The following is a 12,988-nucleotide window of genomic DNA, read 5'->3' as shown; positions in this document are numbered from 1 at the left end:
GCTGCACATGTTGAGAAACGGAAGATAAGCGGTAGCCTTAAGAGGGACAGGAAATGGAAACGCTCCCCAAGCAAGGTCAGGTCGTCTGCCTTGGGCAGCAGGCCGGCTGGAGCTGGGCCTCTGCAGCCCAGCCAGAGGTCGGGTGTGAAGAGTCCCCGGGGACTCTTCCGCTTTCACTGTCAGGGGCTCGGAAGGGTCGTTTAGCCTGCTCCCTCTTCTCCTGGTAGGTCTTGCTGTGGCTGCCACGTCGCAAGCGGTTATAACACGTAACATAAAGTTTGCATAAACATAAAGGTGTGGATGAGCCCAGCACACCCAGTGAGACGGTGGAAACCAAGTGGGTGACACAGGAGTGTTTCCGAGTGCTTCCAGCTGCCTTTCCTTGGTGACCAACAAAACGTCCACACTGCCTGGTAATGCCTATGGATTGTGGTGGTGGCACAGGTGGTGGCCTGTGGTGGCACATGGCTTGAGTCACAGACAGCGGTTTCTGCACAGTGGCACATGGGTCTTCTCGAATGTCTAAATAGCCCTGTTCTTCCAGACCCGTGAAGCAGGCACACAAGTGCCAGTGGCACAGTGGAGAGAAAAACACTTTTTAAGTGGATTTTTTGCCTCCTTGTACAGTGTGGCATTTGTCTTGATTGTTGGACACTTTCCATTTATACGGGCTGTAAGCTGATGAGGGGCCTGCCCACTGGATTGTTTCGGAAGAGGGTCTGGTGGGGCTGGGGGCGGAAGGATGGAAGACTAGAAAGCTCCAGGGAGGTGGTAGAATTTCGTTTTCTCCCTTGGGAGCAGTGCTCTTGGTTCACTCTGGTTCCGTCTGGTATGTCTTGTTTTCCTGGGAAGACAGAGGAGGAAAAAAACAGCAGCCGAGCAAGGGAAGAAGCTGAGAGCCTTCTCTCCTGTGCACCGAGAGCGGGCGGAAGACAGGTGCCCGGGAGAGGTGACAGAAGGCCCCAGCGCGAGGAGCCCTGAGCCTTACACTCACAGGCCTGAGGAGAGAGCCCCTCGTCAGAGAGGGAGTGCGACGGGACGGTTGCCCCTGGAGCCCAGAGAGCCCAGGAGAGAGAGAGGTCTTAGCCTGACACAGTGAGCTGCACTGAGGGCCAAGTCTACCTGTGGTTTCCGGGCAGATGGACGGCAGATCTGTCGTTCATGGAGCGCTGTCTGTTAACACCACGTTCCATTAAACAACAATAGTAATAAAGAGCCCATGTAATGGGGACTTCCTGGCGGTCCAGTGATTAAGACTTTGCCTTCCAGTGCAGGGGGTGTGGGTTTGATCCCTGGTCAGGGAACTAAGATCCCACGTGGCTCCTGGCCAAAAAACCAAAACATAAAACAGAAGCAATATTGTAACAAATTCAATAAAGACTTTTAAAAAATGGTCCACATCAAAAAAAAGAAAAAGAAAAAAATAATCTTGGGATTTCCCTAGCGGTCCAGCGGTAAAGAATCCGCCTTCCAATGCAGGGGCTGCAGGTTCAATCCCTGGTTGGGGATCCAAGATCCCACATGCCACGGGGCAGCTAAGCTCGTGCGCCGCAACTACTGAACTCGCGCACCTCAATGAGAGAGCTTGCGTGCCACAAACTACAGAGTCCTTGCGCTCTGGAACCTGCATACCACAACTAGAGAGAAGCCCATGCAATGCAGTGAAGGATCCCGCATGCCTCAGTGAAAGATCCCGCATTCCTCAACGAAGATCCCTCATGCCGCAACTAAGACCCAACGCAGCCATAAAAATTTAAAAAAAAAAAAAAAGAGCCCATGTGAAATCTCACTTCTCCTATGCAGCGTTCTTTTTTGTTGTTGTTGTTGTTGTTGTTGTTTGTTTGGCTGCGTTGGGTCTTCGTTGCTGCACATGGGCTTTCTCTAGTTGCGGCAAGCGGGGGCTACTCTTCATTGCGGTGCGTGGGCTTCTCATTGCGGTGGCTTCTCTTGTTGCCGAGCACGGGCTCTAGGCGCGCGGGCTTCAGTAGTTGTGGCACGTGGGCTCAGTAGTTGTGGCTCGCGGGCTCTAGAGCACAGGCTCAGTAGTTGTGGCACACGGGCTTAGTTGCTCCACAGCATGTGGGATCTTCCCAGACCAGGGCTCGAACCCATGTCCCCTGCATTGGCAGGTGGATTCTTAACCACTGTGCCACCAGGGAAGTCCTGCAGCCTTCCTTTTTTTTTTTTTTTTTTTTTGAGGTGAAATTCACATAATATAAAATTAACCATGTTGAAGTGTGTGATTCGGTGGCATTTAGTACATTCACAGTCTTGTACAACCGTCACCTCTTATCACCCCCACAAGGAAGTCCCGTACCCATTAAGCAGTCACTGTCCCTTCCTCCTCCCCCCAGCTCCTGGCAACCACTAAACTGCTTTCTGTCTTTATTTTACCTATTTTTACATTTATCTATTAGCCTATTCTGAATATTTCATGTAAATGGAATCATACAGTGTATAACCTTTTGTGTCTGGCTTCTTTCACATAGCATGCTTTCGAGGTTCATCCATGTTATAGGATGTATCGGTACCTGATTCCTTTTTATGGCCTAATGTTTCATTATATGACTATACCATGGTTTCTTTATTCATTCATCCATTGATGGACATTTGAATTGTTTCCACCTTTTGGCTGTTATAAATAGTATCCTGTGAATGTTCATGTAAAAGTGTTTGAATACCTATTTTCAATTCTTTGGGATATACTTAGGAGTAGAATTTCTGAGTCATATGGTAATTCTATGTTTAACATTCCCACCAGCAGTGTACGAGGGTTCTAATTTCTCCACATCCTCGCCAACACTTGCTATTTTCTGTTTTGTATTTTTATTTTTAAATAGCCACCCTAGTGGGAGTAAAGTGGTATTTCACTGTGGTTTTGATTTGCATTTCCCTAACGACAAATGCTCTTGAACATCTTTTCGTGTACTTGCTGGCCATTTGTATATCTTTTCTGAAGAAATGTCTGTTCGATCCTTCATCCTTTTTTTTTTTGGCTGCACCAAGCAGCTTTGTGGGATTTTAGTTCCCTGACCAGGGATTCAACCCAGGCCCTCGGTAGTGAAAACACAAGTCCTAACCACTGGACCACCAGAGAATTCCCCTTCATCCATTTTTTATTTTATTTTATTTTATTTTTTATTTATTTATTTTTGGCTGCATTAGGTCTTCATTGCTGCACACGGGCTTTCTTTAGTTGCGTCGAGCGGGGGCTACTTTTTGTTGTGGTGCGTGGGCTTCTCATTGCGGTGGCTTCTCTTGTTGCGGAGCACGGGCTCTAGGCTCACGGGCTGCAGTAGTTGTGGTGCATGGGCTTATTAGATGCTCCGCAGCATGTGGGAATCTTCCTGGACCAGGGCTCAAACCCGTGTCCTCTGCATTGGCAGGTTGATTCTTAACCACTGTGGCACCAGGGAAGCCCCTATCCATTTTTTAAATTGGATTCGTTCTGTTATGTTCTTTATATATTCTGTGTGAGTTCTTTATATATTCTGGATACTAGACCTTTATCAGATATATGATTTGCAGATATTTTTATGTTTAATTTCTGTAGCCATTCTGTAAGATCCTTGAGGTCAAGAACAACACCTTGGGACTTCCCTGGTGGTCCAGTAGTTAAGAATCAGCCTGGGCTTCCCTGGTGGGGCAGTGGTTAAGAATCTGCCTGCCAATGCAGGGGACATGGGTTCGAGCCCTGGTCCGGGACGATCCCACATGCCGCGGAGCAACTAAGCCCAGGCGCCACAACTACTGAGCCCGCATTCTAGAGCCCACGAGCCGCAACTACTGAGCCCGTGTGCTCTAGAGCTCGCACGCTGCAACTGCTGAGCCCATGTGCCGCAACTACTGAAGCCTGCACGCCTGGAGCCCGTGCTCCACAACAAGAGGGAAGCCACCGCAATAAGTCCGCTGGCTGCAAAAAAGAATAGCCCCCACTCGCCACAACTAGAGAAAGCCCGCGCACAGCAACAAAGACCCAGCACAGCCAAAAAAAAAAACAACATCTTTGCTTCCTCTCTGACCCCATCCACACTGAACTTGAAGCAGCAACTCAGTAATCTGTATTTGGTCGATTCATTGACACCACTGCCCTTTGAAACTGAGTGCCATGTCCCCTTATCATAAGTACCCTTTGATTTCTTTTTTCTTTTTTTTTGGCTGTGCTGGGTCTTGGTTGCTACTCACGGGCTTTCTCTAGTTGCGGCGAGTGGGGGCTACTCTTTGTTGTGGTGCGCGGGTTTCTCATTGCGGTGGCTTCTCTTGTTGCAGAGCATGGGCTCTAGGCACGCAGGCTTCAGTAGTTGCGGCTTGCGGGCTCTAGAGCACAGGCTCAGTAGTTGTGGCACACGGGCTTAGTTGCTCCGCGGCATGTGGGATCTTCCTGGACCAGGGATCAAACCCGTGTCCCCTGCATTGGCAGGCGGATTCTTAACCACTGCGCCACCAGGGAAGTCCCTACCCTTTGACTTCTGATAATGCTCACTCCACTGTTCTATCTTAGAAGTTGACTTAACAGCAGGCAGAAGTCAGTTGGTTAAAAATTCAATCATCTTTTGAGAAATAGAGTGGGTGATATTTTCGAGAATAGTAAATGGGCTAAGAACGACTACTTGTTTACACAGAGAAGTTCAAGGTGCATCGTCTCAGTAGTGTGGATAGCAGCACCCACCCTGTGCGTTTTTGCCCTTCCAACATCTCACCGTAACCCTTTGGCCATTTATGCCCTGTGCCTCTTCCCAAAGGGACGGGGACTGCAGCTTACCTGGCTCGTAATAAGTAGACACCAAATAAAGTATCTGTTGACCTAATGTAGTAATTTAGTTTCAGAAAACTATAACCGAGGCTCTCTGAACTTTTCAAATTATTTTAAAGGACTATTGCCAGGCCCAAGCGCCCTGCTGGCTTTTTGTCCTCTCCTCTCTTTTCTCCTGAGTTGCATGGATTAAATAGGGGCATGGCTGTGTGTGGAGAGAGAAAGTGAGCATGTGCACTTATTTACAAACTGAAGTTAAAAAAGGACAGAAGGGGGCTTCCCTGGTGGCGCAGTGGTTGAGAATCTGCCTGCCAATGCAGGGGACATGGGTTCAAGCCCTGGTCTAGGAAGATCCCACATGCCGCGGAGCAACTAGGCCCGTGAGCCACAATTACTGAGCCTGCGCGTCTGGAGCCTGTGCTCTGCAACAAGAGAGGCCGCGATAGTGAGAGGTCTGCGCACCGCGATGAAGAGTGGCCCCCACTTGCCACAACTAGAGAAAGCCCTCGCACAGAAACGAAGACCCAACACAGCCATAAATAAATAAATAAATAAATACAATTTTAAAAAGACAGAAGAAAGATTGAGGACTTTCAGTCCAGCCTTCTGAGGGAACACAAGTACTGAGATGAGTTCATCCCATGATGTTCATGTGAATCCTCGTTTAGAAATCACGGGTCACAGATTATGGTCCCATCATTCAGAGTTTCAAATTTAGTCATTCCCCTCCTCCATTTGCATCACTGTCACTAAAGTGACAAGCGGCCACTGTTTTTGCCCTAAATGCAAAATATGATATACTTTGATATTTTGAAATGGCAGTGATTTATATGAATTAGGCACCTGTGGGGTAGGTGTTACTACCCCCATTTTACACCTGAGGAAACTGGGACTCAGGAAAGTTAGAGCTTTGCCTAAGACCACTCAGCAGGTAGATGGTAAAGCCAGGATTGAAGCCCCGGTTTGCCTGGCTCTGTGGTGGGCACTTGCCCTGTAGACCAGCCCTCCCACTCTCACAGGCATAAACCCTGTCGCTCCCATCGGTAGAGCCCCTGACATTTAACAGCATTGATCTAAGAGATCTTAAATAAGAATTGACAGGGAATGGGAGAACGTGCTTGTTGATTATGAACTATGTTGGGTTGTTTTCACCATGTTTACCTTTAGGGAAAAGAACTGAAATTTCCACCTCCTCTCATAGGCTGCTAGGGCTCAGTGCCTGGCAAGGACTGAAGTAGACGTTCAGTCCTTCTCTTTTTAATATTTCCTTCTCTTTTTAGTATTTAAATTTTCAGAGAAATGCATGTTTGCTATAAAAGTAATTAAATATTTTTAAAATTCCCCTCATTTGCCTCAATTCTGAAGCCCTTTCCAGAGGCCTTGTACAGTTTGGCGTGTGTTAGCCCAATCTTTATGTATTTATAGCCATGTCAAAGTATTTATATATGTACATTATAATTTTAGGGCTGTTTTAGAAAACATATGATGCTTTGGGTATTTTCTGCAGCTTGCTTTTTTCCACTTAAAATATATTTACGTCTCACAGTGTCTTTCCTCATTTTCAGAGATCCTACAGCAAAGAATTGTTTGAAGAAGTTATTTCGAAGATGCGGAAGGCAGGGATCAAATCCACAATAGCGATAGAGAAGTTTAAACTTCTGGCTGAGAAGGTGGAGGAGATCGTGGCCAAGAACGCGCGTGCAGAAATCGACTACAGTGACGCCCCAGACGAGTTCAGAGGCGAGTGGGCCCGCTTTTTTCATGTGGAATTCTTTGGTTTGAGTTAACTTGAAACATGTAATATTAGAAGAGGACGTTCTGTGCTCTCATTGCTTTTTTTTTTTTTTTCAATTTATTTTATTTATTTTATTTTTGGCTGCCTTGGGTCTTTGTTGCTGTGCGTAGGCTTTCGCTAGTTACGGCGAGCGGGGGCTACTCTTCGTTGTGGTGCATGGGCTTCTCATTGCGGTGGCTTCTCTTGTTGTGGAGCACGGGCTCTAGGCATGCAGGCTTCAGTAGTTGTGGCACGTGGGCTCAGTAGTTGTGGCTCGCGGGCTGTAGAGCACAGGCTCAGTAGTTGTGGTGCACGGGCTTAGTTGCTCCGCGGCATGTGGGATCTTCCCGGACCAGGGCTCGAACCCGTGTCCCCTGCATTGGCAGGCAGATTCTTAACCACCGCGCCACCAGGGAAGCCCCTCTCATTGCTTTTTGAGACACTTGGTCAGAAATTGAAATTCTATTTATCTACCTTTAGTTCATATTATAAATTACAAGAGAAAAAAGTCCTTAGCCTGATTTCAAACCAGATAACAACCCTGAAGATTCTAAGGTCAGCCTTGCCTTTGCAAGTGGGAACTCATGTTTTCAAAGAATTCTGAGAAGTCCTAAGAGGAAGGGTTGATTCTAGCCTGCCATCTTCGCCATACAGCCCGGGAGGGCCTGCCACTGTGTCTGTCCTGCTGTCTTTTTTGTCTATTCTTTCCTCCCAGCAGTAGCTGACAAAATGGTGCTTCCCCTCTACAGAAGGCGAAGTATATGCCTTTATCTAATGCTGATTTCCTTCTAAACTTGGGGGCCTGGCAGGGGCCATTTGGTTGCTGTTCCTATGGTTATATTTTTCACTGATAGGAGGGACTTTGTTTTCTTTTTCAGTTTTAGGCTCTATTGTTAGATCAGAGTTTGCTTTGCTTTGTCTCTGTAGACCCTCTGATGGACACCCTGATGACTGACCCCGTGCGGCTGCCCTCTGGCACCATCATGGACCGCTCCATCATCCTGCGGCACTTGCTGAACTCCCCCACAGACCCCTTCAACCGACAGACGCTGACAGAGAGCATGCTGGAACCAGGTAGAGGAGGGCATGGCTCGAACTGCAGTGCCTACACCTGTACTGAGCAGTGAGGCCAAAATCGTGTATCAGAGAGTCGTCAAAAGGGGGAAATTTAACAAATCCAGACACTACATGGTTTCTGACGCTTAATGGGCAAGACACAAAACATTCTTTGCTCTTTTTCACTACAGAATTCCAGTTCTTACTTTTCATGTCCTATTTCTTCTTCAGCCTGAATTCAGTTCAGTGAGGGAATGAATGGCCTTTTCTTTCCTTTTATACAGAACTACAAGCATCATGTCTCAGGAAGAACCCTCCCATCTGGGGTATTAATTCTTTCCTTTCTTTTCTCAGTGCCAGAACTGAAAGAACAGATTCATGCCTGGATGAGAGAGAAACAGAACAATGATCATTAAACCATCCCCCTTGCCCACCCTCTGCGAGAAACAGCCAAGGCCGGCGAGGCAGGCCGGAGCAACATCGGCGGTGCAAATGCTGTTCACGTGTTGGAGGCCAGAAGTGGCAAAATACACCAAGAGCCCACCCAGAGTGACCAAACAGTGGAGACCCGAAAGGACATGAATAAGAAGAGGAGCCCAATTCCTGTACATATATTTAAGTGACAGACGTGGTCAAAAGCTTGAGGGATATGTTTTATGATTGCTTGTGTAATAGAGCACGTCCTTCATGTGTCACAATTTGGGGCTTTTGCTACGGAAGTCTGTTAGTGATCGATGACGAATGGGTCTGGGCAGCATCCCCTTCATCTTTTTTTTTTTTTTTTCCTAAATCCAGTATCCATTGATTTTGATTGTGATTAGAGAACCTTGGACATTTTGCTGCTAAGAATCTCCCCCCCCCCACCCCGCCCCCCACCGGCCCCATCCTGATCCTACTTGCACTGCTGTGGATTTTTTTTAAGAGAAGCAAAAACAAAAATAAACTCTTTTCCCTGGCCCTCCAAACATATATTCTGTGAGATAACTGTGCCTGCAACAAAGTGTTAATCCTGGGATCGTATTTTTATATCATATTCACATATTTGTTTTTTTAATTGGTGTTAGATGACATGATTAATAAAAAAGGCAAGATATTTTCAGAATTTGAATTTCAGTTTTTTTTTTTTTATTATTTTGAAATGTCCCTTGAAATTTTTTTTTATTCTAAACAAAATGAAGAGAATCCTCTTGCTCTGGTCCTGGTAGTAAGTCCACGATTAGGAATCCGAGGAACAGCTGCAGCAAAGGAAGCGTTTAAGTGTATCAGGATTTCGCATCTTACGGTTTGGGAGGGGGTTGGGTTTTTTTTAATGCTATGTGACAGTTGGAAACCTTTATAGTTATCCTGCGAGGGTAAATAAATTCCTCAACCCTTGAGTCTGTGAGTTCAAGGCAGGGGTCGTTTGTATGATGTGTCCTGTGGGGCTTGGCCTTACCAAAGCAAAAAAGGGGTGCAAGAAATGTGGAAGTACGTCTGCTTGTAAAAACACACACGAAGAAAAACACACCCACACACATGCACATAAACATAAGATTTTTTGTATTACTGCTCCCCACTTACCATACTCGGATTCTTGAATCTCCTTTGGGGTAAAAAAGGATTTGAAACCATAAAGTGTTTTGAAGAAATTAAGTCTACAAAAACATACTTTTTTTTTCTTTTCCTTTCTTCCCCACTCCACAGACAATGTCCTCTGTTCAGTTCCTAACGCAAACTACAATAAATGGTGATACACATTCAGAAGGAATCTTCTTTGAGTCTCTTCTTTTTGTGGAAAACAAAGGGGTGGGTGAAGACCAAGAGCCAGATGTGTTCGCATGTGGTACGTGATCTTTCCTGCAGCCAATTAGGAGTTGCTGTTTTTAAAATAAACCTTTCCTATTGTATCAGTCTTGATGCTCCAGTTGGTTCTTCTGTCACTGTTTGCTTGTTCAAGGGGTTGAGCTTTGTCATGTTCAGTCTCTTCGGTTCTCAGGTGGTTACCCTATCGCAAATATCTTTTCCCTGACCTTGAAAATTTTTGCTCAATTTCAACCCATCTCATGAACATTATCTTAGGTACTGCAGTTGATGAAACCTTACCTACCAGCTCATGTAATAAGACCAAGCGTTTCTGCAGCATTTACTGTGTGCCAACCTATGCCAAGGCCTTTACATTTACGATTTTGTTCTCTAAGATGGTACGATCGTCTTTGTTTTTTTCCAGCAGGTCAGGCTGTGGGATGTGGAGAGGTTAGGTCACTTGCCCAAGGTCACCTGGCCAGTTAGTGGAAGAGCAGGTGTCCAGGCTCCAGAGTCCATGCCCTTAGCCACTACTCTTGAGCACATTTGGACTAAATCAACTTTTTCCTTTTTCCAAAAAATATAATGTATTCCTGTTAACAATTTTAGACAATATAGGTGAAAGAAAGCCAAAATCACCTGTAATCCCACCGTGCAGATAATTGTTAATTTATTTTTTACCAAGTTTATATACATTTATGCCTATACAGTTAATGATATTTATTGACTTCTATTGCCAGTTTTGTTTCTCCATCTCATGAATGTGTATTGTTTCTTTCCTCTCTATCCAGAAGATAAACTCTGCAGAGGCACAGGTTCTGTCGTGTTATTTGCATGCCCCACTCTTTCCCCATGAATGTAATAAGATGCTGCTTTACCCCTTCAGATGTACTCATCGTTTTGAAAATTCAGAATTCGGAGGTTTGAAGGACCTTCTGCCGGCTAGGGCATGTCTCCTACTTGTACTGTCTCTAGGGGGAAGATGTTTGCTATTTCTATTTTTAGAGTCTAAGGCTTGCTGTTGTATAGAAACTTGTGACTGCCTTCATTCTGTGAATTATGGATATTAAAATAAGTTCCAAAATATTTTAAAAGTAGGTCTTGGCTACAAGGAAGATGGCCAAACAGGAAGGAGGATCTGGGAATCAGAGGAGCAGAAGAGAAATGATCCTGAAGAGAAAGATGATTAAAATAGCTTCTTAGTCGTTTTGTGACTCACTATCGTGTGGGTTTTTAAACGGAGTTGATAAGAATATCTTTTGAAAAAATAGCCGAGCACGTTATTTTGTTCACATTTTGTGACCTTTGGGTTTGGTACATAAAATAGTGAATTTCACAGTGTTTGTGTTGAGGTGCTGAGGGGAGATAAATAGGCCCTATCTGACTAGGTCACTTTTTTTTTTTTTTTTTTTTTGGCTGCATTGGGTCTTCATTGCTGCGTGTGGGCTTTCTCTAGTTGGGGCGAGCAGGGGCTACTCTTCGTTGTGGTGCGCGGGCTTCTCATTGCGGTGGCTTCTCTTGTTGCAGAGCACGGGCTCTAGGTGCACAGGCTTCAGTAGTTGCAGCACACAGGCTCAGTAGTTGTGGCGCACTGGCTTAGCTGCTCCGCGGCATGTGGGATCTTCCCAGCCCAGGGCTCGAACCCATGTCCCCTGTACTGGCAGGGGGATTCCTAACCACTGCGCCACCAGGGAAGTCGTAGGTAACTTTTTGATTGAAGGAAACATCCATAGTATGAGCTTGACGTTTGGATCAGCTGGCATTGGACTGAGGAAGTCACCCTTGGTTGGTAAATAATGTGCATTTTATGAGCATTTTCTATGTACAAGCCACTCATATATTAATTTGTTAACTCCTCAACAGTTGTGTAAAGGGGATAGGGAAGTGGCATATGAATCTAGGCCATCTGGGCTTCAGGCTCTGATCCCTTCACCACTTCTGCTGTGTGGCAGTTCAGTGGTCCCTCAGTATCTGCAGGAGGTTGGTTCCAGGACCTCAAGAGATACCAAAATCTGCAGATGCTCAAGTTTGTTATATAAAATGGTGTAGTGTTGCTTATAACCTTTCCATGTACTTTAAATCATCTCTAGATTACTTATAATATCTAATGCAGTGTAAATAGTTGTAAATACAATGTAAATAGTTGATGGCGGGCGACAAATGCAAGTTTTGCCTTTCTGGAACTTTCTGGAGTCTTCAAACCGTGGCTGGTTTAATCTGGATGTGGAACCCGCATGTACAGAGGGCCAACTGTATTCCAGAATGGTCCAAGTTCATAATGGCAAAGGAGATATGGAGAAGCAGCATAGCATTCCAGAAGGCACTTTGGCCTTGGGGTCAACTCTAGACTCAACCCTCATTTTATTTTATTTTTTATTTATAAAAATTTTTTATACAGCAGGTTCTTATTAGTTATCTGTTATATACATATTAGTGTATATATGTCAATCCCAATCTCCCAGTTCATCCCACCACCATCACCACTCCCCCCGACTTTTCCCCCTTGGTGTCCATACATCTGTGTCTCTGTTTCTGCCCTGCAAACTGGTTCATCTGTACCATTTTTCTAGATTCCACATATATGCATTAATATATGATACTTGTTTTTCTCTTTCTGACTTACTTCACTCTGTATGACAGTCTCTAGGTCCATCCACGTCTCTACAAATGACCCAATTTTGTTCCTTTTTATGGCTGAGTAATATTCCATTGTATATATGTACCACATCTTCTTTACCCATTCGTCTGTCAATGGGCATTTAGGTTGCATGACCTGGCTATTGTAAATAGTGCTGCAATGAACATTGGGGTGCACGTGTCTTTTTGAATTATGGTTTTCTCTGTGTATATGCCCAGTAGTGGGATTGCTGGGTCATACGGTAATTCTATTTTTAGTTTTTTAAGGAACCTCCATACCTTTCTCCATTCAACCCTCATTTTAAATGGTTAAATAACTTCAGACTCACAGCTTTCAATATCAGACACTCACTGTTGACCCCCAAATTTGTATCTCCAGCCCAGACCTCCCTCCTGTACTGCAGACACTGGACACCCCAGATGTCTAAAAGACCCTTGGAATTCACATATCTAAATCAAGTTCCGTATATTTCACCCCAAACCTGATCCTCTTAGTCTCCCCATCACAGTAAATGTCAACTCTATCCTTCCAGTTTTGTCACTCAGTTCAAAATTTTGGGGTCATCCTTTACTCCTCTGTTATTGGTCTGAGTCGTCATTCGCGGTGTTCTAGATTACTGCAACAGCATCATAACTGGTCTCCCTGTTCGTCCCTTGTCCTTTCTCAAAACAGCAGCTGAAACAGTCTTGTTAAAACTTAACTAAGGTTATGTCACTTCTGTGCTCAAAACCCTCCAGTGTCTTCCTAATCCCCTCAGAATAAAAGAAGCCCTTACACTGGCCTAGAAGGCAGTACCCACCCACCACATTATCCCTTTGACCTCATATCCTGTAACCTCCCCTAAGGCCAACCACTAAGCCACCCTGGCCTCATTGTCCTCCTTAAACTGTAGACATGCTCTCCACCCCTCCTAGGGCCCTGGTGCTCGTGGCTCCCTCTACAAGGAATCTTCTTCCCACAGAGAAATACATGGATCACTCACTCG

At 45.3% G+C, this 12,988-nt stretch overlaps 1 protein-coding gene across 5 annotated transcripts in view; it reads left to right on the top strand.

Moving 5' to 3' along the window:
• UBE4B (ubiquitination factor E4B) overlaps positions 1-9,326 on the top strand; it is a 113,839-nt gene extending 104,513 nt beyond the window's left edge. For all 5 annotated transcript variants that reach the window (XM_082460985.1, XM_082460986.1, XM_082460988.1 and 2 more), the window contains 3 exons: positions 6,319-6,493; positions 7,455-7,601; positions 7,938-9,326. In XM_082460985.1, the coding sequence (XP_082317111.1) occupies positions 6,319-6,493; positions 7,455-7,601; positions 7,938-7,999 (384 nt within the window). In that variant the 3' untranslated portion in view covers positions 8,000-9,326. The remainder of the gene's footprint in view (positions 1-6,318; positions 6,494-7,454; positions 7,602-7,937) is intronic.
• Positions 9,327-12,988: the final 3,662 nt, after the last annotated feature.

This window comes from Balaenoptera physalus (genome assembly GCF_965194825.1).
Source record: "Balaenoptera physalus genome assembly, chromosome: 1".
In the NCBI taxonomy this organism is placed as follows: Eukaryota; Metazoa; Chordata; class Mammalia; order Artiodactyla; family Balaenopteridae; genus Balaenoptera; species Balaenoptera physalus.
Note: the sequence above shows the minus strand (reverse complement) of the source record. Positions and strands in the feature narration are given on the sequence as shown.